The 26,530-nt window shown below is 38.7% G+C and overlaps 1 protein-coding gene across 3 annotated transcripts in view; it reads left to right on the plus strand.

Annotated features, from left to right (window-relative positions):
* The window catches only part of ADGRL4 (adhesion G protein-coupled receptor L4), a 98,968-nt gene that overhangs the window by 42,997 nt on the left and 29,441 nt on the right, over positions 1 to 26,530 (plus strand). For all 3 annotated transcript variants that reach the window (XM_064516024.1, XM_064516023.1, XM_026106513.2), the window contains exons 3-5: positions 18,505 to 18,657; positions 24,892 to 25,047; positions 25,591 to 25,661. In XM_064516024.1, the coding sequence (XP_064372094.1) occupies positions 18,505 to 18,657; positions 24,892 to 25,047; positions 25,591 to 25,661 (380 nt within the window). The remainder of the gene's footprint in view (positions 1 to 18,504; positions 18,658 to 24,891; positions 25,048 to 25,590; positions 25,662 to 26,530) is intronic.

Raw genomic sequence — 26,530 nt, forward strand, 5'->3', positions numbered from 1 at the left:
TATCGAGGGAGGCAGATGTGTCAGTTTTACATCTGCTAAAGCAAAGTCCTTGTTGCTGATTTTTCCTCTCCTCCTTTTAAAATATATTTCATTACCTAAAGGTTTAATTATTAGATAATTGAATAATCCTTTATAAATGACCAAGGAGTATTCTGTTCATTGACGAGACCCTTTCACCACTGTGCTGTGATTCTCGCAATTGCAGTTCATTTGTGACAGTTTCTGATTTTTCCCAGAACTTGTCACACCTGACACACACCAGATTTCAATTGCAGTTGAATAGTTTCCTGGGCCTCAGTACTCCATATGCCAATTTGCCACCTCTTTCTTGAACCAGCTATTAAAAGGGAAGGGAGGGGAAAGAGGACTAAGGCTTCTGCTGACAGCCTGCTTCAGGACATCAGGCAGACAGGACAGACATCATGGCAATGAGTAGCAGAAGGGGAAAAGGAAAAAAAAACAGGCAAGGATAAGTGCTTCCATGTTTTTAAACAAAGCCATCAAGGTGGGAACCTTACATAGTTACTTTCTTTGTGAAACGAGTAAAAAGACAGGAGCTAAGTCTGTCAATAGGTGTTAGTCTGAACTGCAAGTCAGAAGTGTTGCAGCAGCTGTTGTTTGAAAGAACACATAAAGATAATGAAATGAGTAATTCTCTGCCCTTGACCTTTCAGTTACTATTTGCCAGTCTCCAGTCTCTTTCTTGCTAGTTTACAATATGTCAAAGTCTTGTGAGGAGAATTTAAAAAATGCATCAATAAAAGGAGGTGGCACAACTATATAATTCTTTTATTTTATTAACTTTCAGAAGGTCTGTTACATGTTGTAGCCAGGATGCCTAAGCAAATGAGAAGGCCAAGGAATTTTATGTGAGAAGTAGTGTAGTACCTCTGGATTTGCAGAAACTCTGTTGTCAGGTCCTGCCTGGCAGTCTTGCCCTCTTTCTCCCCACCTTTTGGGGAAATGTTCTAGTGAAGGGTTTGGTCTGCTTTGTAGAGAGGTGATTCCTCACCGAGTTACTGCAGGGTGGGCATCTGCTCACTGGGCTGTGATACCTCCCCTCTGGTCTTCCAGACCATCTCCAGCACCAGGCAACGGGAACAGCAGCTCAGGCCTTAGAAACAAGTGAGCAGAATATGTGTAGCTTCTCCTGAGTCCCAAAAGGATGTTCAATATTAAAGTTCAATATTAAATCTCCTGAATCTGTGCCAGAGTTCCCCTTCTAGCTTTGTCTCTTGGTAAGGTAGCTTTCTAAAGTTCACAACTTATTCTGGCACCATCCTTCTCTCAATAGAAGAACATTTTGGAGGGTACTCCTTGAAAGGAGGTTTCAGATAATTCCATTTCTTAGGATTCACTGTTTGGTTTACTTCTAAGTGACACTTAGAAGACCCAAATAAGATCAATGTGCCAAACTGCTATATAAGCACACATGACCTTTAGGAGTTAGGGTTTGTTTAAATCAAAATAGACAAGGCAGAAGAAAGGATTTTGTAGATGGAATCTGAAACAAAGGTGGGTTAAATGATTTCCCAGAGCTCCCTTGACAGTCTGCAGCAAAATCAGTAAGTGAACATAAGGCTTGAGGCTCTCGCAAGGGTGCCTCAGCAAGGGTGCTGCCCGACCACCAGCTGGGGAGGTGCTGTGCTCCACCGGTTGTGGTGGAGAACAGATGGAGGCAGAAAACCAGGAATGGAGACTCCTATGTAAAGGGAGGAGCAGGCTCTGCCTGGAGAAGAGCAGTATGGAGCTGGAAAAAGGGGGCACTAGCCGCCTCTTGTGTGGGGGAATTAGCAGTGGAGGGGGTTCAGTATGGCAGGAGCATTGGATTCAGCATCAATCTAATTGCCTGCTGGCTTTCCAGAGATATATCATGTGTGTAGCATTACAGGGGTCAACAATCAGAAGCTTATATTTGCCCACACAGTTTATACTTGACTATTTTACCTCTTCTTATCAGGGGCAACCTCTTGCCGGTAGCCACCAAGGCAGAGATTTCCTGCTGGGCCAACAATCTCTAATTTTGGTGTTCCTATTATCATGCCAACATTGTCTATCATCAGAAATCAGTGTAACAGAGTGCTGCCAAGATAAAAGATGTGGGCGTATTTGTCATGCAGTCCATTGGAGAGTCTATAGCCCTTCCCCATACTTAGTATAGATGGGAAGAGTTCAGTAGCAGCTGGCAAATGTTGAATTATTAAATTGTCTACAGCACTTCATATAATTATTGCCCAAGTGATAGTATGGTCAGATAAGCCCAATGTCGACAAGCAAACTTATCCACCTCTGGGGTTTGGTTAACAGGCTTGCTGTTTTGGAATTCAAGAAAAGTCCACTCTGTCAGGAAGGATTTAAATAGAAAATTAAATGGGTTTTCATATTGCTCTGCATGACAGATTTTTGTTAGCCTCCAAGGTCTGCATGATCAAACCAAGCATGTGGAAGTAAGATACATATTTCTGAGTGTTGTAATAGTTGTAGTTATTGTGAAGAAGCCTTAAATATAAGCAGTTATCCAAAAATGTTATTTTAATCTATTAAATATTTTGTGGCTTAATAATACTGTATGTGGAGGCAGGAGAAGAGGGATGGTTGAAATCACTTTTAGGTGGTTTCTCAATTTGCTTTTCATTCAGAGGGAACTCACTTTCTGGTGATTCTTTTTCCTCAAGGAAACAAATGTAGGAAAGAAAGATGACTCTGCAATTATGTCGTGACTAGAAATAACTGCAGTAGAAGCTCTTTATTTTTCCTATCTTCTGATAAAGTACAATTAGTACACTGCTTGCTTCTTGTTGTGAGATGTTTCTAGACAGTGTTATTGTTAAGGAACATAAGCTGCCACTGCAGCCATTCTTTAAATATGCAGTTGAAACAGACAGCTCCACTATGATGACAGAAAACATCAAAGCAACAAAACACACTGTTTTATCTGATGAGGGTAACAATATCTCAGCTAATAAAATGGCTGTCATTGCTGCCCATTGTATAGATAAGAAAGCTGAGGACATCTGGATGCCCTTTGTTGGCACGCCAAGTCACAATTATCCCACAGCCCTTCTGGGCTGTGATTGATGAAACATTTGGGGGGGGCAGCACTTAAATAAGGGAATTACACTGGATTTCATGGATATTGCTCACACAGCGGTTGGTAAAAACATTTTAAGTAGAGCTAGGAAAACATGGCCTTATTTAATCTGCCTGGGATGTCCTTGCCACATTCACTTATTTGCATTGTATGTTGGACATAAACAACTCTAACTCTGAAGTTCTTGTATTGACCTCTTCTGGCATCTAGATCAAAGTACTGTCTGCAATAAAAATAAGACTATCAATACTTCAGTGGCTTGTTAGAGTAGGGTATGTTTAAACATAAAATAACACAACACTGCAGCCTTTGGCTAAAACAGGCACCAAATGAAGTTCTGGAGAAACTCATTGCTCCACAAGAAAGCCATCATTATCTTGCTGTTTGATGGCCTAAAAGAGGACCTGCTTTGAACAATTCTTCATTCTTCTTTCCTGGGACTTACAGGGCAACTCTCTTAGTTGCCTCTAGCAGATGTAACATAAATGTCACCAGTTAAGAGGAAAGGGGTGCTAAGGTAGTTTATTCAGATTTCTGGATGGATTTGAGGACTGGAGAAGCCCTCCTCTGAACAATAGTCAGCCCCAGTAAGATAAATCAGCCCTTCAAAAGCATGAGGTCACCTATTTCATGATGCTGTGTGCTGCTGTCACATCCCCTATGTGCCTTTCCCCTGGCTCCAGCTGTGCCCTTTTTGAGGTCTTTCAATAGGTCTTTGGAGGAGATCCTGGTGGTTGACTTTGCAGTGCTTGATTGGGAGACAAGGCAGCTGGAGTAAGAATTTCAGTTTTAATCCAGTGTTTTGATATGTAACAGCTTGACCATTTGAAAATAAGTGTCCTCTGACGGCTACTTTTCTCTGTGCATAGTATGTATTTACATATGGAATATAAACCTACCCCCCTTTAAAAAAAAATGTCTTGGGTTTTCAGTAATGCTAATTATAATACGAAGATCACAACAAATCTGTGAAAAGAGAATCTTTCCCAACAAACTATTCTGGGATCTACAAACTGATCTGCGACTTTCAGAGCAAAATGAAGGATATCCTACAGAACTGCCTGTGCTGGTACATCCAGAGACAGGAGGGGAGGACAAAAGGCAATGACTTTTTTTAATGAACAAAACATTTGATACGTGATGTAACAGCTTCCCTGGATTAAAAATAAAAGAATAGAATCTTTACTATTGCTTTTGCTAAACCGATTTCTTGTACAACATTTTCAAAATAGAAGCTTGCAGTACTTCTTCACATATCCAATAAACAGCCCAATTTTCAGGGGTACTGAACATCCTGTTGAAATCTATCCAGTGCTTCTGGAAGTTCAGTCAAATTGAAAATCAAGACACTTCTCAAAGTGCTTGAATTTAGATGTAGGCACTTACTTTGAGATCATTTATTTTCATACCTAAAATGAAGCTATATTTTTGAGGGTGATGGAGGGGGGTGGATGGGGGAAGGTTTAGCACTGCCAAAGGAAAACTTTTGCATTTGAGTGTGGACCTGAACTATGACTTGGAATAATCATAGTGAGGCCTTCTGTGCCACCTCACTTCCCGACAGATCCCAGGTGTGTCAGTCTACAGTGATCTGCTATGCTTTATGCTGCTTTATGCAGTACCTTGTGGCAGTTCTCCTTTTCTGTGGCTTCTGTCATCTTTGCACATGAGTTACACCCCTCACTTTAACCAGGAGCAGCAGATTTTTCTCTACATTTCATAACTGGAACTCTGTTTCTTAGTGTCTGCTGAGATGACCCAGTGCAATGCTAGACAAGGCAGGGTGAGCAGCAGAAAGATGTGTGGCTAGGTAGCAAAGTACTACGACCAGGCTAATCGCCGCTGTGCTTAAATGGCTAATTAGCCTGATTAGTGAAGGGGACTAAGGCAGTGTTACTGCTTCCCATACGATCTGCCTTTGAGCTCTGCACAGCCCTTCGATGTGGTGTACAGACCTATCTCCCATTGCCAAATAATACACAGCTTTTACATAGTTTATCTATATGCTCCCGCCTGTCAACAGTCCAAGTCATAAAACGCATGTAATAACACTTTATGTGGCAGGTTGTACTATGGGTAAACTTAAGTGTTTTCAATTCTAACTTGTGCCAGGTTTCAGCATTGTTCCCTATTATAAGTATTACATCTGTCCAATCAGTAGATTCTTTTAAAATGGAAGCAATTCTCATATTTTTGCTGACTATAAAAGCAGAATGTTTTGAATCTTTGGGCTAAGGAAGTCCTTAGTCCCTGTATCTCAGAGTAAACAACCTCAGTAAAAAATGACAAGCTTATGCAGAAAACATTGATCATGAACAGAATATTTGAAACTAGTATGCAATAACTATTAAAAAACAGAGCTGTTGGTGTAGGCAGCAAGGTAAAGTCACTTTAGCATGACGTGAGTCACCCTCATATTCAGAATTCGCTAAGGACCTGAGTGGGTTCACTCATTCTACCATTTGGGACTAAAGCTTTCTAGCTTGTATGCATTAAGAAGAGCTAACAAGGCCATTTGGTAAGAGGAGAATGCAGGCTCATCACTTCAAAGCTGTAAGACTCAGGAGAGAAGGATGAAAGAGGAAATTTCTTTTTTACAGCAGTCTGATTTTGGAAGAGGTTGCACCAGAAAGGAAGAACACTGTATAATTTTCAAATAAACAAATTCCACTCAAATATTTGGCTATTACACAGGAAAAAATGACTGCAAGTAGCCCCAGATCTGTAGACCTTTAACAGAGCCAGAGCAGTACTGTAGATCTGGCTCTCTGGACTTTTATAACCCATAATTCCATGAGCATCACTATATTTAGCTGTAATTCACGTCAGAAGACAAGAAATGAAAGTTTGGTATTTTCATAGCGACTTTTGTTATCAGAAATGTACTGCTGGGGTCACTCTAAGAATATGACTGTCAGTAACGGTTAAGATATTTTCATCATGTAGTTAAATACTTGCAGCATTGACGGTAGCTGGAAATACTTACAGTAGTTATTGTTGTAGAAGTCATTAGTCTAGCTGAAGCAACACTGGCATGTTTTCCCTTTGGGTAGAATTCCTCAGTCTAATTGTCTCTTCCTTGCCAGACCATATTTAATATCTTCAGGTTTGGAGACTGGACACTTTCCAGTAATTAATGGCTTTTCTCAGTTATAGATTGAAATGATTTCCTTTTGTGAATTAGTCTATTATCCAGTAATGAAGCTATTGAATTCCAGAGCATTTAAATGGGATAACTTACAAACAGAGATAATAAAAAACACGGTTTATCACCAGGTCATGTAAAAGCTATGTGAGTCACTGTAGAAGATGCATAGTTCACATATAATTTGATCACAAGTAATTTGACAAAGTGAATGAAACAGGTATTGAAAATTTAAAATATGGATGTCCATTCTCTATTGGAGTTATTTTCTTTTAATGAGCTAACCTTGATATTAACCTAGACAGAGCAATATAGGTCCATGCATCTCATAGACTAGTATTAGGTCCCCTCATCTAACTTCCTGAGTAGTACTGGCAATCAGATTTCATCAAGCTACTCTTGTCCTTAGAACTATAGCTTGGATTTTACAAAAGTACATCATGAACTCAATGTCTCTGATGCACAGAGTAGACTACTTCAAGTACTTTCTCCACTCAGAATGTAATTAGTCTGTGGTTTCAGAAATCAATGAATACTGCTCCACAATGTAAAAAAAAAAAAAAAAAAAAAAAAAAAAGCTTCTCCTGTAGTCACCGTTTTATAGACTTCCGTATTATTTGAGCTATTACTTCTTTCAAAGCAATTTTACCACATCTTTTATTGTATTTTTTTAATCCAAAATGGAACATAATACAGATCTCAAAGCTAAAAGCAAGAAATGTTTTTAATACTGCTTCAGATATGTTACAGCAAATTATTTTTGAAAAGACAAAATTTATTGAAGATAATGTACAGTGACACCTCTACTTCTCAATGTACCGTCTATTTTTAAGCCGCAAATGCAAAAACATATATAGGGAGTTTTAGTAAACAGCAAGTGCAGTTGTCTTTACTATATATGGATTTGTCCTTCTTGCCCAAATAGAGACTTCCTACTAAAGCTCTTAAATTATTTTATATAATTCGGTAAAATATTTTTGGTGGAGTTCAGTTTTTCTTTTCCTTTCCAAAACAAAGCTAAAGTGGTAAATGTAAACCGACACAGTTTTTCATCTTCTCAAGGTCTGGAAGGTAGTCCTGTCACATGGGAGGTAGGAACTCACGTTCCTTCTGACTTCCAGCCTTACATTTCACTTGCCATTGCATGGGGCATTGTTTAAGAAGCCAGAGAGCAAAGAAGACCTCTGAGTGATGGACCCTGTGTAACTGGCTGCAGGGGACATCCATCAAGGAGTCGTTGGGCATTAGGCATGGACAGAGTGATCCTGATATGTTTATAATGCTTTTTTTGATGCATTTAACTTGTGCTGGGTGCAGTTCAGATGGATCCTAAGATTTGGTGCATGATTGTGTATAAGTTCTTTGCAGCTAGTGGTGACCTGTTTGCTCTAAAGGGACCAGTTTAACATTTCTGCTAAAATATGCAAAAGAAAGTTTGGATTTAGACTAATACCAGAATACACCCTACCAAGCTTATGTATTTCAGTTCAAAGTTCTGCAGATGAAATTTTCAGAAATGAGCACTGGAAATAACTGGGTGCATTAGGAGCTGAACACCAATTCTGAGTCTGACTTTCCTGAATACTATTAGACTGGCTAGTGGTGTATGGGAGTATAGATGAGGATACATGTATATGGCAGAAACCATTGCATTTATGTAAACTGAAGGAAGGGTTAAATAATATAATTAGGATTTCATTCCCAGACCTTCTGGTACATCTTCTTTCATAATGCTGGTATAGAATCAGCACTATAGTAAGCAAAATGCAATGGGAAGTCTGTGAGAAATTACAATGGAGATGTTATCTGGTTATAGTTTAAAAAAGAAAAAATACCGTTCTAGTTCCAGTGTTGAAGTGGTACTTTTATTTGGACTGCATATTCGCTTCGGCAGGAGGCATTGTTCTCCACCAGCGAATCCTTCTCAGTAGGGGACCGCTGTGCTGCTCACTTTCCTTTAAGCAAAAGTATTCTCTTGTGCATATGCTGTTTTACTTTTCAGTTAAAAGATGAGTTTTAGTGAAAACAAGTGAGTTGGTTTAAAAAAAAGAAAAAAGAAAAGAAAACTGAATTGAGAATCACTTATTTAGTAACAGGGAAGTTCCTAAAACCCTTTTGCTGATAGCACTGAGGAAAACATTGATACCTGTATACTGTTGGCATTTCAAATCCAGCATATTCCAATTCAGCTACACTTTACCTTAATTCAGTGTTTTCAATGGAGGCAAACCAAGAAACTGGTGCATCTAAATTGCATTCTCGAGTAGTAAGTTTGACACAGGGGGCCTACTAGGATGCTGAGATTGGGTCTTGGAAACTAGATCTGTTTGGTGTGAGGAAAGGAGGAGCAATGTGGTTTTCATTCTTTCTCTGTGTTCTTTGCAAGGTTTCTCTCCACAAGTCTGTGTCTGTAAAAGCAAAAGTTCATGGGAGCCACTCTTTTGATGTTGGTGAATTTGAGGTCAGGCTCCATTAAAGAAACACATTTTTCACACCTGTAAGCAAAATATGAGTATGTTGTTGCTCTGCTGCCTCAGAAATCAATGCAGAAGCAATCCTGCTATTTCAGAGCCTGCCACAAGGAGTGACAGAGCAGGTCAGCTGAGGAAAAGCTCTTTCTTCAAAAGTAGGTAGAGATGAACCTGAACTTGCCCTCTAGTTCAAACACACCTATCTCCCAACTCTGGGGAAGAATTCAGCTTTTGGATTTCAGTTTCTAGCTCTCAACTCTATAATATGAACCAACTCAAACAAAATGACAGTCAGTGCCTCTAGCCAACTCCAATTAAAAGTACATCTAAGCAAACACCTAGCTTTATGTATCTGAACAGTTCTTTTATAAATGTTTGCAGCGCTCCATGTACATTATTGTTCGTGTTGGTCACCGCACAGAGACTGCGTAGTGAACTCACATGCCTCCCAGTATCACTGGCATTAAATATTTGAAACCGTCTTTTGTGCTCTAGTGGAGAGCTCCTGTAGCAGATCAGTGAAAATCCTCTGCAGGCACCTTAGCACTTCCAATCCCAGCTCCCCTGGCGCAGCCAAAACGCAGTGTTTCTGTTGCCATGTAGCATTTAAGAAGACCTCAGGAGCATTCCAGGATTTAGTCCTGTATGAATAAAGGATAAGTCCATATCCCAACATAGAACTGTGATTCCTGATCAAAGCCTTTGCTGCATGTTTGTAGTGTGTTAGATAAAGCTCATTAGATAATGCGTAACATTCCTCTACCTGACTCAAGCTGGGTTGTCTCTCAGGCCTTTTTTCACATGTTGCTGTTACCCATACCATGATGGCACCACAACAGTTTGCATATATAAGCCATAATGCGGTGATGCATTTCCTAGCTGCGTTGTTCAGAGTCTGAATAAATATCTTTCTCTTTTGTTTTGAAATTTGGGAAAGTGTTGCCTGTTTCCACCCCCCCCAATCAAACTGTTTGCTAAGCTGTTTTCCCTCATTCTTATCTCTTGCTTGAGACCAAAATGTTTAGATCTGAGTGGTGACGTCTCACTTGTTCACATCCTGTCAGATGGGAACTTTGGGTTGTGTGAGTTCATTGTATGGCTAAACCGGAAGCTGCATGTGACTTGAGCTGTAAATGGGATGTTGTTTTATCCCCTCCTATTCAGTGTGTCTAGTCCTGTTTTCCAGAGAATTTATATGGTCATCATTCCTTGTATCCAAAGTCAGGCTAAGCACTCAAACAGTTCATCCCTAACTTGAATTTTTTCATTTTACTTGTGACTCCTCACTCTCTCTGACAATTACAGTCCCTCTTCTTTAGGGTTGCACTCTAACAGCTCATCAAGCCAGGTGCTCAGCTGGTGTGAATTAATGTCAAATTCCTGGGGGAAGGTGGGAAGGGAAGTCTGGAGTGCTCCAGGTGCTAGGAGGTCACGGGCTGCTTCCCCTAAGAGTGAGTGGCAGCTCCTGGTCCCTCGTGCCCAGCTCTGATGTTCTGGGTTGTGCTCTTCACCCACCACTTGACAGGTGTCCTGAGACCCAGCTTATCCAGGTCAGCAGGGGATGCCTGATCGGCTCTGACTTTTCCTCTGTAATAGAAGGAGTAAATCTTCATGGCATCTTGCTTACAGCATTTCCCCGCATGGTCCAGTCAGGGAAGGGTGGTCACCCAGATAACAAATAGTTAATTTTGGGTTTGCGCACCCAGCCCAAAGCTCCCCACAAAATTGCAGCAGGACATCTTCAGTGGAGCTGGTCCCCCGGTGCACCGTGCTGCTGAGATCTCCTCTCAGGAGGAGGGCATTGCTGCCATCCTTACGTTGCACGTAGTCTCCTGGCCTCTGCAAAAGAGGGGAGTCAGTGCTGGGGAAAAGGTATGACAGGGCCTCTCAGCAGCTTTTCCCCTTTCCCTCTGTTTTCCCTCATTCAAGCACCCTGTTCCTTTTTGTTCTCAAGTTCCTGCAGATGCTGGGCTGGGTAAGTGCTTTGTTTCTGGGCAAGACTAGCACTTTTAAAGATTCTTTTATTCTTATTCTAGTCCTTGCATATGATTGGTCACAAATTATAGATTTTCTTTTTCTGATACTACACAAGCATTGAAAAGGCAGCTTGTTCTGTGTGGCTAAACAAATGACAATCTATCTCATCTCTGGTGCTTACCCAATAATAAATGTTTGTCATGTTTAATTTATAATGTCTGAAAATTCTAGGAAGAGATGAGGGAAGCAGTTTGGATAATATATCAACCTTTCCAGACCTTGTCCAGTCTCTAAACAAACTCAGCCTATGTGTTTTGAATATATAGGAACATGCCTTTCCTTCTCCTTCTTTTATGGACTGTTCTGCCCTCTTCCTCAAACTGGGACTATTAGAATTTTTTTGTGAGACCCTTTAGCTGAACCAGACGCACAAGAACTGCTGATCTCAAATCATCTTTACATATATACATAGCCTATGAAGAATGTGAGAGAAAATATTTATTTGCTGATCCAATGACTTTTAGGAGCCCAGCTAGGCTGCAGAGCCCTCAAGTTCAAACCAGTTAAAAGCTCCTGGCAAGCTGTAAAAATATCCAGAGAAGGTGTTGCAAAGGGCTCTTACAAGGAGGTAGAGAGTTATGAAAATCTAGCAAGACAGAGCCTTCAGTGGCAAGATTTCCTATGCAGCAACTGCATGATCCCCTGCCCTGGCGTAGGACAAAGACGAATCGGGCCCATTATGAAAGCAATTCATATTTAAATGAGGTTTCCAGCCCAGTTCTGCAGTCTCAGGTGGTTTGTCTAAGCATCTGCTCTTTCATGCTGATTTAGACCAAACTTGAATGCTGAATCTTTGGAGAATCATAAACAAATTGTATTAAATTACCATTAATGGAAACAGATCGCAAGGAAGGAAAGGCAAAGTTGTTAATGGTATTGCTGTTCTTAACTCAGGCTGTTCTGGCTGTAGAGTCACAGTCCTGCAGCACGAAAGTAATGTATGTAAGATCACCCACTGTTCTGAGACCTCCAGACAAGCTAAGCACAGCGGGGCGAGCAGCACTGGAATTTGTTTTACAGGAAGCCTTTCATTTCCTTGCTTTTGAGGGGTTAAGTGAGGCACTTCAAGTACGGTTTTCCCATGGGGGTTACACTAGGGAAGGGTAGTTTTAGTTTCCCCCGGGGGCTCCATAGCAGCTTTGGCAGCAGAGGCTGCTGTCGAAAGAGAACAGCCGGATGCAATGAATCAGTGTATTCCCCAGCCACTCTGGCTACGTTTCCTTCCTACCCAGTGCTGTCCACTTCTCAGACTACTGGTCCCCAGCCCTGTGCTGCCACTGCCATTCTTGATGGACAGGTGTGCCCCAGAGGCCTCCAACCTTGCTTTCAAAAGGCCCGGATCAGGGCAAAATTAATTGTTGCTGTTTTGATTGCTGCCTTTTATGTCATCTGGGGAATACACTGAACAGAACAAGTTGCAAATGTATTCTAATATACAGTAATGGCCTCTGTATGAGTTGTTTATGGTTCTTAATAACATCGAACATGCATTAAACTTCTAAAAATCACTGCTATGCTTGTTCAGGTGTGACTTTGGGAAAACTCAGGCTGTCAAACTCAAGCTGTGGTCAGGGGTCCTTAATTCATGAAAAATGTTTCTCCAAAATGTCATGGTGTCAAAAGAGTTCACCTGGAACAGGCAGGTTTCTGCTGCCCTGGGAAACCTGCTGCCTTTCTGGCCAGCCTGGCCTGGGTATCCAGGTCAGAGCCTGTCCACAAAGCATCTATAGAACATTTTGGGTTGGGAACCAGGAGTACAGTCTCTGCCAGAGAGGCAGGAGGATGAAAGTCCTGAGTGCTCTGTCTGTAGCCAAGGCCCCAGTTGAAAGCCTTGGGAGATGCAGATCTAGCTGGAAGATCTTGATCCAAGATTTTGGGGAATTCCAGCTCCTCTGCAGAGCAGCCAGCAGCCTGGATGCCCCACACTGAGCCTCCAAGCTGTGTGGCTCCAGGGCAGGCTTTGCAGGTGGCATGCTGCAGCCTGCAGCCGCGGGTTATCCTGCCATGTGAGTTGCCTCCAGCTGGCTGTCTGCAATGACCAAACTCCAGGTCCAGCATTGCTAGTTTTTCCCTCAGATCACCTTTCCACTTAGTAAAGGTCGTCAGCCTCGCTGCTATCAGTTTAATTCAATGCATGCCAGAGAGCCCAGAACATATTCTATAATATGAGATTTCACTTCCACAAAAATCTTATTCAATGAGGACTGAAAATACCCAAATTACTCTGTTTAATTTAGGTGATTGCAATCTATCTCATCTGTTTGTTATGTGAGGTGAAGGGAGAAATTGTTTACTTCAGAATTTATAAAAAGAAAAAAATAGTACTTCTGTGTGACTGTGAATTAATATGACAAGTTTCACCCCCAAACTAACTCTTCATATTGCGTGTCATCATATCATGGCAGAGTCTATCGCAGCAATGTACTCAGTGCAATGGAAATCCTTCAAGGCAGTTTTTTTGCTAAATCCATTACCATAAAAAGTTTCCCTCATGGCATTTTTTTCATGTAAAACATGAAAACAGTATTACAAAATAAATCCCATATCTAAAATTGATAATTCAAAGAGTTCTGTCATGCTTCTGTCATAATAATGAATGATGTTATCTTGTAACTGTAGGTATCCCAGAATTTTCCTATCAAAGATCATAATTTAATATCCACCTAATATTATAACAGGGTATATGACAAGGTAAAAGTTGCATTTTGGAAAGCATATGGAATATGATGGAAGAAACTTGGTCTATACCTTTTTTTCCCTCTAAAATCATACCAGTTTCCTCCATTTTGCAATAGCACCATGGTCCTAACACCCACAAATTATTCTTTTGAGCTACATCTTGCATTTTATATGTTTTAAAATTTCTTTTAAAAAGAATGTTATTTATAGAAAAATGTTTTATATCAATGCAAAACAAAATCAATACAGATTTTATCTAACAATGTTACAATTGAACAATGTTACCCGATGTGAAGAGTGTGTATACAAACACTGGACCCAATTCATGGTCCTCTGTGGTTGGGGAAGACTATGTTAATGTTTGAACTTCTGAGGCAGGCTGCTCAATTCTAAAACAAAATTCAGTTTCCAGATTAATGAACGCATGCAGTTTTAATAGAGAAATACCATCCTGTCAGTTCAAAAAGCAGTCTGAAAAGCAGTGCATCAGCCCTTCAGATGTTTTTGTTTTAGAATGTCCTCATACATTTTCTCGAAACTACCAGAGAAATGGTTACATGCAACTAATAATTGATTTTGTCTAACCATAAATGCATTTTTGCATACAAAATACATTGTAGTTGCATTTTCAAGGTGAGGATGGAGAATCTGTTTTAATTTATACCTGTATCAAGTAAACACACTAACCATATTCACATGTGCCCACATACATATCCCTATATCCACCTTTCTTCAGGCTGTTTAACACAGATTTCCTATGACATTATTCATAAGTTTCCTCCCATTGTGATTTTTAATTATAAGATTTTGAGGGCAAACCAGATATGATGGCTGAATTGCCGTTTTAAAAAACGAGAGTTTTTAAGACAGATCAGCTATTCAGCAGATGTATATCAAATAGATATGAATGCAGCATTACCATTTAGGCATAATAATTAACCTTGTCATTTGGCCAATCTTGTTTCTAAAAGTCTCTGAATTTTTCATCAGTAACTGAAAAAAGAAAAAAAAAATCTTCAAAGGAGCATGCATTCCTGAAATACTGCCTGCAGTGTTCAACGAGTATCTCTGCCAGTAGTGAATGCACGTACCATAATTATGTTGGGTAGCAACAAAGCAGGTGGATTATACGCTTGCTGTCATTTAAAGTATCCTCTCTGTATCTGTGGAAAAACATTTGAAACAAAATTTCCTATCTTTAAATCCTGCTTTTTTTTTCCTGACTCCCTTTAAACCACAAATCCAATAATATTATAAATTATGTAAGAGTTGGAAAATATCTTTAAACCCCTGGGCTTCACATTGGATTTTTTTTTCACACAGCAGTTCAATGTGGTGACTATATACAGAACTTAGAGATATTTTTGTCATCATTGTTGACCTTGTAAAATATTTTTACAAGTGAAGCCAGGCAGATTATTTAAGTACATCTGGTAAAAATGTATATAGAACTTCTTTCTTTCTTGAAAACTTGTTCCTCGCTTGCCTTTCTCACTAACCTGGTAGTTTTCCATTGCGAGCATCACCCTGGACCTGTGATCCAGTAAGCTGTACCCCAGCATGGTCTTCTCAGTATATTAAACCATGGGAACAGTGAAATGAAGGTTCTTTATGAAATTAACTCTTTAAAATATCTGTTCTTGTGTTTGCTATGTAAGTTACTACTTTTCTTTTTAAATGTTCTGGAGGTTTTTCAAATTATTTTACCATGTATCCTTGCAAGTTGGTGTCTGGGAATCATATACCATAGTAAAGATGTGCTGGATTTAATTTTCTGTTGTTTTAAGCACTATATTATCAGTTTTGTGAAATGGGATACAATTTCTGCCATTTCTGAATGTGATACAATTTTCATTTACTTGATGCATTTCCATATTTCTTAATTTAAAAAGGGCTATCTTCTTTATTGCATTTACCTAGATATCCTAAATGGGACAGTTTGAACATATCTTCTGCTTCTAGCACCGTGCCTAATTGTTGCTGTTGTACAACGAACGTATTAACTATGAAATAGAGAAAAAGAAACAAGAAACAGTGATCCACAGTTATTAACAAGAGCACTGCAGAATGAACCATCACATTTCTCTGTTAAAAATGCTAATCCTGCCCAATTCTTTGGTTTCGAGCCAATGAAGCAGTTAAGCATGTGCTTAACTTTTACCATATGCAGATTCATCCCTGTGTTTTATCTGGTGCGCACTCATAATTGCTATTTTTGTTTTTATCCCACTACTTCCAACTACACTATTTAGGTTTAAAAAACAACTTACAAAAGACCCCAAGTCACTGCTTGGTGGAACAGCCTAAGCAAATATTCTATTACTTGTTATGTGTAGGCTACATTGGAACAAAAATCAGTGAGAGAAGTCCCTGCAAGCGATTTAGCCCATCAGGCCAGGTGACTGAAAACAAGCTAGTTTTGTAAGCTAGCTATAGAAGAGATTTGTTTCCTCTCAGAAAAGGAAAGAGTCAGAATGCTTTCCTAAAGGTTCTCAGGGTAGGCAAGCCTTCTAAGATAATGTAGTCACCATTAAAAACTTTACAGACACCCTAAATGTGTGTAAAACCAACAGTAACCCAGTAAAGTTAATTAGGCAAAATTAAAGATGTTATTAATGACCACCTCATGAGTCATTTTAATGCTTCTGAATGCTCTCTGGGCCACCTGAGAATGGTAATAGTTCTGGGTTTTGAGGACTGCAATACTTCTATTTGAACTCCCAGAAAACTGACCAAAAGCAAGAGTTTTGGTTTTCTATTTGCATAAGCCTGTAGCTTTTATCTCCTTAGCTACTATTGTCCCTACACTGAATGAAGTCTTGCAGTGTCATTCCATTTCCAGTCTTCCATGACTTCAATCCCATGTGCTTTCCAAAGTCAATGTATATTGTTTTCTAGGAACTACAATACCTTCCCAAGACCAAGTTTACTTAGCAGCTAACACAGGATAGTCCACTCTTTTCTTTGATGAAATGCTGGGGTCCTAGAGCAAATTGGGATTGCAATATGGTCAAACACACAAAAAATGACATTCAGTCAAGTAGAACTCACTGCAAGGATCTGCAAAATGTTCTGAGGCCTGGTCCCTAGACTGCCACCCGCCAGACAGAAATGGTCATTTTCCTGGGCTCAGCTTCTCAACTTCGATTCCCACCACTTCCCCCTGCCCCCATCCATGATTTCACTGAAGCTAATCTGGGTTTACCTTGGCATTCTCTAAGTAAGATCCAAATCATACACCTTCTCCACTGTTTTCTCATGAATACCAAAGCTGTAAAATAAATATTGTTGGCATGTGTTGGCAAAGTGCTTTCATACTTGGATTCCCCATTAAATTACATTCAATTTTAGTTATAATGAGTGTAATCCATTTGATACTGTTGACCCAAATAATTCCCCTGAGAAAAGTTGCAGTTCTGAATTGATATTTGCATGTCTGAGTTAACTGAGTAAAGTGCAAAATCACATCAGAGGTATAATCCGAAAAATGCACTGTGCCAGAGTTATTCTGGGTGTTGAGAGTAGGTTATACTGCAGAAATGTATTCCTGCTACACTTTACAATGCTTGGTGTATTTTATTTTTACCACTTCCTTAACTTACATGACATTGTAGTTATCTATATCCTGTCTCTGCAAACACCTTATGAGAACACTAGCCATCAGGAAGCAGAAGCACCTTTCTGAAACTCATCCACGGGTGTCTTTTCTGAAATCATATTTCTTCTTCCTGTCATGCTTCTTAATCGTTTGTCGTTTGCAATAAATTGTTATATCTCTCCCTGTTAGAATTCTTTTCTGTCATTTATCATGTCCTGAGTACCTTCTGCTTGAGAACAAGAATAAAATCCCAGCAGGCTTCAAGAAGCCTTTAACTCCCTTCCCTTCTCAGAATAAAGAAAATAAAGACCTCTGCTCAGAGAGTGTCTACTTGTTTGGGAGGGTTTGTTAGTTGATTTGCTTGCTTCAGAGTTTTGGGGTGCTTTGGGAACAAATGGGCTATTGGAAAGATGGAAGTACCAGTATTGTGAATGTTATTCTCAGTCTAATAAGCAGAGTTTCTGGATAAGGCAGCTTTTGAATTTTTTTCTCAAGTTTGATCATAATTATTTAATAGACTGCAGGGATCTTGGAATATTCTAGAGAGAAAACATTTTCATTGACTCATTGTAGAAGATTGACTGTACAGTATAATGCATGAGTTTATGATTTCATTTGACCTTTGATCAAACTACCCAGATCCTCACTCTCCCAAAAAGAGCAGATGCAGAGGCCATACAGAGAGGAAGTAATCTTAAAACCTGCATATATAGCTCCTTCTGTCTTGTATCATTAGAGACATGGGATTAGTCCTGTGAAAGAGATCATGTAATTTTGTAGATACAAAATTGATGACTAACACAGCAATCTGTGAGAGGTAAAGATCAAGCCATGAATCTTGTTCATGTGTTTGTTGTCATTAGTTATCCCAAAGATCTTAAGAAGAAAAACAATAACATATTTGAAGATTTGGGCCAGACAGCAAGACAAACTTTCTAACAGTTTGTTGTCTGGGAATGCTTAGAAATACCACAGATCATCTTTGAGAACAGGCTAGATAAATATCTGTCAGTTTAGCTAAACTGATCTTGCTTTGGTGTTGCGAAATGAAATAGGGGATTTTTTTCCCTTCGGGTCCTATTTTCCATAATTCTGAATTCCCAGGCCTGTCCTTGGGGCTATTCTTTATCTGTAGATTTGTGAAGACCACCAAAAAGATTACCAAATACAAACATGACAGAACATATACATGACTTGATTCCTTCTTCCAAAGGAATATCACATTAAGACATGCATCTCAGTATCCCATCGGTTTTCTTCTGGTTTGTTGACTCATGTAGAATGAGGGCAGAGGAGTGCTGCTGAACACCTGATTGCTTCCTTGTCAATGGGAAACCTCTGTAGGCAAATACTAAAAGTGCTAGCTCAGCATTTTAAACTTACAGAAATAAAAAAATATCCAAGGCCAAATTAAGCTTTTACTTTATTGTTTTCTTCAATTGGCAAATGCAAATATATTCCTCTATAATTTATGTCTTGACAGATGATAATGAATGTGAAAATGCTACTCAGCCTTGTGGAGAGAATGCCAATTGCACAAACACTGTGGGAAGTTACTTCTGCATGTGTGCGCCTGGTTTCAAATCCAGCAATGGTCAACAAAGTTTTGTACCTAATGATGGAACCTCCTGTGTAGGTAAGTTATTAATGTCTGCCAGCTAGCTTTACATTGTCACTCTTTTCTTATTGCTTCTGTTAATTTTAGCAGTCTAGTAAGCTACCTTCGGATCTGTGAAGTTTGGAGTCTGGATATGAAATTCCTGTGATCCTGACTGGTACAGAATTAATATTCCAGTTCAAGCCTACATTTCTCACTCAAAACAGTGCAGCTGCCATTGATTTCAATAACGCTTCTATCTTCACGCCACATGCAATAGTATTAATCCACACATCACAGTTTTAGACAGTGAACGTAGAGTTAAGTTAAAACAGTAATCCTCAATCCACCCATTTATGCCACTGTTTCCCTGAACTATCGGTAAGGTGGTCATATTCTCAAAACAAAGAGGAATGACAAAGCGCAGTCAGGTGCTTCTGGACCAGCAAAATCCACACATTTGACCTCCTATGCTCCAAATATCTTTTGATTGGGGGCTTTGGTTTGGATATTTTTGGTAATTCTTTAAGTTTGATCAAAAGCAATGAGCAAGGTCAGCAGTTATCCTACCTTCTGTGCCATCCATTAGGTTCCATTTCCACTGCAGTTGGATGGATCATGTTCAAGATTACAGGGGAGGAAAAGTTCTTGGGAAAAATGTTATTTCTGAACTGCTATGCAAGCCTTTAGGATTTCCTTTGAATGGAAGAACTGTAGCTATTTCTCTTTTCTCAAACCCCTGGTAATTTTCTCTGTATGTTTCAATAGTCCTCAGGGAATGGGAAAATGAGAAATAAATCTATTGCCCTTTACACCTTTGTGCTGTGTCTCATTCTAGATATGTTTCCTGTGAGCTTGTGAGTGCTGACAACCTCTCTTCTTCTTACTGTTCTTAATATCAGCAGAATGGCTGCATATTAAGCCAGAAAGTGATCTAATCAACATTTCTTGCCCATTGCTCACATCCATCTAAAAGAGCTCTGCTTTACCCAGCTGCTATAAATCGTTCTTAAGTTAGCTGGGATTGAGACTGTTAGCACACTGAGCTGTAAATATTCTCATGATTCTCATCCAAGCTTTGATTTTTACCAGTCACAATGTTTTCTCAGCTTCAGAAGTTTTGTCTTCAAAGTTATTTCTCTGACTGTTCCTTGAGTCACTTTAGCTTTTTACCATTACCTTGCTAATTTCTTATATTTCCCTCTTTCCTCTATTGGACAGATTCACTCATTTTTATTCTATAGTGGGGGTTAGTTCATCACTTTTCTTTTTTTTGCAAGTCTGTATGGGAGGACCCAAGAGCTTCCAAAACTCACACTGAAATAAAAAATTACCCATAAAAATTACCTCTTCTCATTAAACATAGGTTTACATGTTCTCATCTCATTAAACCTCTTCTCATTAAACATTACTTTACCAAGCAGTAAGTCCTAAAGACAACCTTTTGATCCACAATTAATTTTCCACTTTATCTGCCAGATAATCATAATAGAATATTTTGTACTCAGTGGATCTGCTGCTACAGGTAGACGATATGACTTATTCTACGTATCTGTCATTAGTATATTCAGGTTGTGCTATACATAGCTGAAGCAAACATCAAAGTTGCCATGATAATCATAGTGGAAGGTACCCTATACAAATCAGAGGACAGAGCTACCAAGCATCCATCCCACACAAGTTTATAGGTCCGATTTTTTTCCTAATTCTATATAGTCTTAAGTTTTCATTATGAGATATATATATATGTATAATGTATATGTTAGTAAGTGTTGAAAAATACAGTGGTTGAAATGTGGAGAGTGCCATTATGCAACCTATTTGTTTATAGACAAATGCCATCAAACCTATGTGGACTTCCAAGTGGTGCAAGTGTGGCATATCGTTGTGTGTGTGAGTCCATTTCAAATTCTGTGTGTATGCATGTGCATGTTTCTGTCCTTTTTAGATGTTGTATTAATCTTCCAAATGTGAAGTGAGTATAACTCATAAAACCCTGGATCCCAATACAGCCTGAGTGAGATAGTAGCTCTGGGAAATGTCGGTTTCCCCTTACTCCAACCAAGATGTTAACTCTTGGGTTGAGGGTCAGCATTATTTCATCGTATAATCAGATGAAATTAGGGAAGAGATGGCAATGAAACATGTAGGTAGAGGTAGAACAAGAGAGTAGAAGAGGAGAAAGCAAAAAGAGAGAGAAAGGAAATGGAGAAGAAAAAATGCAGAGGTATGATCATTCTGAAGAAGATGACATTTTTCTACTGTTCTGAATGTGAGATACTAAAATCTATTTACTGTGTAAAAGCCACGTTTTATCCTTAGACTTCACATTTTATTGAATGTTCTGCTGCAGATAAAAAGGTGAAATACAAACCTACTTTTTTGCCCCAATAAACAGAGTTAAAACATGAAAATGGCCATCTCTGAAATGAAAGTGAGATCCATGCCAATCTGCCCTTTCCAGAAACAGGCTATTAGTGGTCTCCAGGTTTTTCCCAGCTTCTTGTGAGAGTACTGGGACGACGCCCATTCTCCATCACATCCTTTTCAGTGACAGGAGAGTGTTGTAGTGGATGGGATATAACATTATGCCACACTGCTAGGTTTTTTTAGCTGTGCCACTCCTAGCCTTTTTCATTTCTACTTTTCGTATGCTGCTGCCTTCCCCAGTATGGAGACACTGGGAGGGAACAGCTAGTCCTTTGCAATTGGACTTTTCAATCACTTGCAAGCTACTAATAAGCAGATGGTATAACATAGATATCAAGCTGTCTTGACTGACTGGTGAAGAATCAAAGCGATGTAGGTAAAATCCAGTAATTGGCAAAACTGAACATAATAACTGTTCTCAGTACTTTTTATATTAATTGGAATTTCCTCGCCTGCTGCAGTAAATGAGGAATGACAAAGCACAGAAATAGAATAAAAGGTTATAAATCTATTTTCACACTAGCCTAAGTGGTGTCGGTGATATTATTTTCTGATCAGAGCTATTATAAAAGCTTCAAAGTCCAACTCCAGGATTTGTTTTGAATATTTTACTAAGAGGTCGGCTTCTGGCAGAGCTATGGCAAATGTTTTTCTGTTTAAAAAGCTGCTATCCTTCAACCTTTGCTCAGGAATCCTCTCTGCGAAGACGGCCTCTGTAAGCTTTGGCAGCCCAGTCCTGCTCCCACCATAGATGAAGAAGGATGGTTTAAGATACCAGCCCCAAAGTTCCAGTCAAACTGGATTGCTGAAAGCACTGACAAGCTGTTGTCTGCATGTGGTCCAACAATTGCATATTCATTTAAAAAGGAATAATTGCAAAAAAATAAAGAAACAAAAAACTACAGCTACTGCACAAATTATTTCAAAGCAGGAACTTAAAAGGAGCATTCTTGTAACTGCCACAAATTGTTGACTGTCCTTGAAAGTCTCATTGATTTAAAAGGGATATGAAGCTGATTAGTACCTTGCAAGATCAGGCATATTGCTTTTTAATTTTGTCATCCAGGAGATTTTTTCTCTAGGAAACTGTAAATTAGATAGGCATGATATGGACTCATTCCATATGGACAACTCAACTGCAGAAAGTCTATTTGCATATACTCAACAGGGTGTCTCCATCAGATTTTAAATAGCCATGCTGTTGCCAGAGATGTGACTTGGTGCTTGAGTTTCTGCTGTTGTTTTGGATAATCCTACTTATTACAATCTCTGTTACACTTAATATGTGACATAATTACAAAAAAGAAGGGTAATTTGTATGAATGCCCAATAATGACAAAAAAATCATTTATCAAACTAGGTTCATGAAAAGCGAATTGTAATAATTTCGTAATACTTGCAACAGTAAATCACATGGCAACCTGATGCTTAGCAATGATGATCTGGAATGTATTCAAATATTTACGTATTTATAAGTCATTGTAAGTTTTAGTAAAGCTTGTTGTCATTTGCTGGTCTTTGTAGTACTATGCTATGTACTGAATATCTTGTTGAGATGTATACGTCCTTCTCAGTTTAGCTGACAGGGCCAAAGAAATCTCTGGCACAAGGCTGATGTGTGTTCTTGTTATGCAAACTGGTATTGTCATGTTTTTCACCCTTGGCACTTCAATTCAATCAAAGCTTGACCGTGTTACATTGAGTCATACAACAGGGCACTGAGAAGCACCTACTTGCTTCAAAAAGAGCTTTACAGTTTACTGGTGTGAGAGGTTATTTAAATGCCAGGAGTATGAACTTTGGCCTTATGTCTTTAAATGACAGCATTTAATTATGAATTAGCCTGTGTGTAGCACTATATCACTTCCCCCCCGCCCCCGCCTTTTTCCCACTTTTGCCAGATTCCTTGAAGTATAATATGGTTAACACGATGACTATGACTACTGATGTCACAGAAACTATAAAAATGTGGGTAATGCAAACCTCAGTTCATTGAGGAAGAACATCCACAGTTCTGGGCATTAAATAGGGAAACAAACTAACAACTTATTGCAGATAATAATCATTTAACCTCATGAAGAGCAGAGATGGCAGTGTTTGGGGTGGCAAGTGAGGCTGAGACCGACCTCCCCTCCTCGCCTTCACTTTGCCAGCATCTGAGCTGCTTTTCAACTGGAGCTTCTGAAACACCCATTTAAAATGCAGCTTTTCAGGTGTAAATTGGAGCCACTGCTCAGTAAGGCAAAGAGGCATGAGAAAGATAGTGGTGAAACCTCATCCATCTCCTTGACCCCTGAGAAAGCCTCTAGCATTGTAAGCAGAAGAAAGGAAGCTGGAGAATGAAGTGTAGAACAATAAAAAAGTGTGTGGATGCAGAAGTTGTTGGGATGCTCCATTAAAAGTTGAAATGCAATTTACAGTTGCCCCAATTAAAAAAAAAAGAAAAAGAAAGCTTTGATTATGTAAGGAGGCTGTCTTGCCATTAATAAAGAATATTCTACTTAATTTATCAAAAAATGCTGCGAAAAATGCAGGGGGGCCCTCAGGCATCCTTCAGACATCTTTCTATATTCCCTAGATATATCCACAGGCACGCAGTATGTATTTCTGTTCCTCCATGCTTTTCCACATTTCTCGTACATTATGGCTCATTTTTGTTTTATCCCATTTCCAAAACCACCAACAATCTTGTGTCAAAATAAGGGTACAAAAATGATTCTGTATGCTAAAGGCGCATTTCCAGCTTCCCATATCTGTTTTTTGTTTGTTTATTCTTAAATCCTTTCTGGCTGCACAAAGCCCTCCTGTCAACTCAGCTCGCTATTCTCCTCCAATAATCAGTGCATCCAGCCTGCTTTTGCTCCTCTTTCTTTCCCAAATTCATTGTCATCCCACTTCATCCTGTTCATTTAAATCTACTCATAAATCATTTCTTCATTCTTCAGTTCTTTTTTTCAGGTATACCTACCCCAAACCTGTTCACTGGTTTTTTCTCCTTTCCAGCACAGCATTTCACAGCCCATTACTCTGTTCTTCCAAATTCTTTGGTATTTTTCCCAGTTTACTTTCTCCAGTGAATCTATTGAGTTATTTGATCTCTATCTTGAGCCAAACAAATTATGCAAACTGTTCCCCACTCCAGCCAGGGAGTTAGTGCCCTACCCACCTAAACTGATCAATTCATGAATTCCTTTACTGGAATTCATCATTTTTACTCCTAGACTGTGCCCCACCCAGTTACTGAACCAATCTACCTAACAGCAAATTATTTAGAAGGACAAAAGCTATTTTAGGCCAATGTAATTTAACTGTGGATTAAAAAAAAAGACATGCCAAGCACTTTAAAGGGCACAGAGCTTAAATCTCAGATTAACCAGATGGACAGAATGATCTTTTGAAGCATCTTTTTAAAACTGTGACTTAAAAGAAAAGGCTGCAGTTTTCTTTCTCTTTTCTAACTGAATAGTAAGGCTGAGAAAATCTATTTAGTCTAATCTCTGGAAAATGGATTTCAGATGATTTGCATCATGCCGAGTATTTTGTTATGATAGAATTAATATTTAAACTCATGCTTTTAAAACATGAACAATGCAATATTATATAGTAATAAAAGTGGTGGTATAAAAATATTATCAATTATGATTTATCCTGCTAATCCCTGAGTAATATAATTGGCAGATGTTTTGCCATTAAGTTTGCCTTTTTAGTTTTTGCCTTTTTTTTTTCTTCCATGAAATTTTATTGTGAAATTGCTTGCAGTGTGCAGGGCTATTATCAACAAAGCAGCAAGGTGTTAGTCTGTAAATACTTAATAAAAAATTCAATTTCTCATGATATTTGCAGATGTAGATGAGTGCAGCAAAGAAGGAACTGTTGCCTGTGGAGATCATGCAAAATGTGAAAATGTGGATGGAGGGTATAACTGCGCCTGTAAGGAAGGTTATCAACCATCCACAGGAAAATTGCAGTTTAAGCCAAATGATGGCACATCCTGCCAAGGTACATGATATTATAAAGGTTTATGTGTTATTATAGAGCTACATCTTCTGAGAAACCCACTAGTGTCTCTTTATCTTCACTTAGATTAATCAGCAAGACATGAAAAGAGGCAAGGCAGTCACATCTACATTTCCTCAGAATAGAATGCTTTTATACATGTATTTTTGCTAAACAATGTGATGAAATCCATTCTGAAAAATGGATACCTCCTCATAGCTGTTCAGATGTGTATGCCTCTCTGTAAATTTGAACCTTCTCATAACTGCCCTGGTAGAAGTCCCAAGAAAAGGGGTAAAACTCTACCAAAAACATAATAAAAATACTCTAGTCCAGTTCAGTGGTGTTTCAGTATTGTACAAACAGTAACTGTGGTCAAGATAAGGTCTTTGTAGTTGAAGTTTGAGGTTGGAGTGATGCATTTTATGTGCATAAATTCAAAATGCTGGTGGCTTAGGGAATTACTTAAAGAAGAGCTCTTACAATGAGCATATATTGAATATTGAATTAAACTTAAAATAATCATTTTGTTTTTAATTTCTACAGAAAATCCAAAGGCCAAGTGTGAGTTATACAAAGACTGTATAACTGAACATATTAATAGAACATTAACTGGAGTAAGTAGCATTGGTTTTTAGATTAATTTGCAAATCCTTTAATTGGTTCTGTTTGAAACTTATTTCAATTATAATAGTTCTTAAGGAGCTTCTAACAAATGCTTCAAGCATACAATTGAACTTAAGCATGTTTACAGAAGTCTTTTTAATAATTCCAAATTATGTGAAATCTGTTATGTGTTCAAATCATGGTAATAACTTGCTGGGAATGTGTGTGTTGTATTTCTAGCAAAGTAAGTCGTGATGCATGAAAAATTCAGAAGCGTGGTAATCACTCAACTGTTTCTGTAATTTCCGAAGTTATACATTGCTACATTTACTGATGTGCAATTATTTGCTTGTTCAGAGTGAAAGCCAGAAAGCTTACAAAAGTAATGTAAACAAGTGACAAAATAGAAAGTGGAGCAATAGTATGCTGGCATGCCGGTATATTTAATCCTCAAAGCATAGTATATAAAGTGGCACAGACTTACGGACCCAAAGACTCAGGACTCAAGATTTTTTCATCTGAAGCAGAGATTTCCTGAAGCAAATTAAATAAATCAATGAATTCACTATTCATTAGTCCACAACTATAGTGATGTCTAATTTAGAAGAATAAATGAAACATAAGCATGAATAAATTAAAACCAATTGTATATGTTTGCATTTTATATTAAGCAGCTTGCCTAAATTACCAGATTCAGAAAGATTTTAATTTAAAAGCTTTTGTTTACCCAGTGTACGATATACATTATATTAACATGCTTTCTATGTTAAGGCACAATATAATGCATTATATTAACTTGCTTATCATGTTTGCATCCAAAGATGTGGTGAATACTGCAACAGGATCTTTTTTTTTTTTTTAATATGTTGTTGAACTAAAT

Source organism: Dromaius novaehollandiae, chromosome 8 (assembly GCF_036370855.1).
Source record: "Dromaius novaehollandiae isolate bDroNov1 chromosome 8, bDroNov1.hap1, whole genome shotgun sequence".
Lineage (NCBI taxonomy): Eukaryota > Metazoa > Chordata > Aves > Casuariiformes > Dromaiidae > Dromaius > Dromaius novaehollandiae.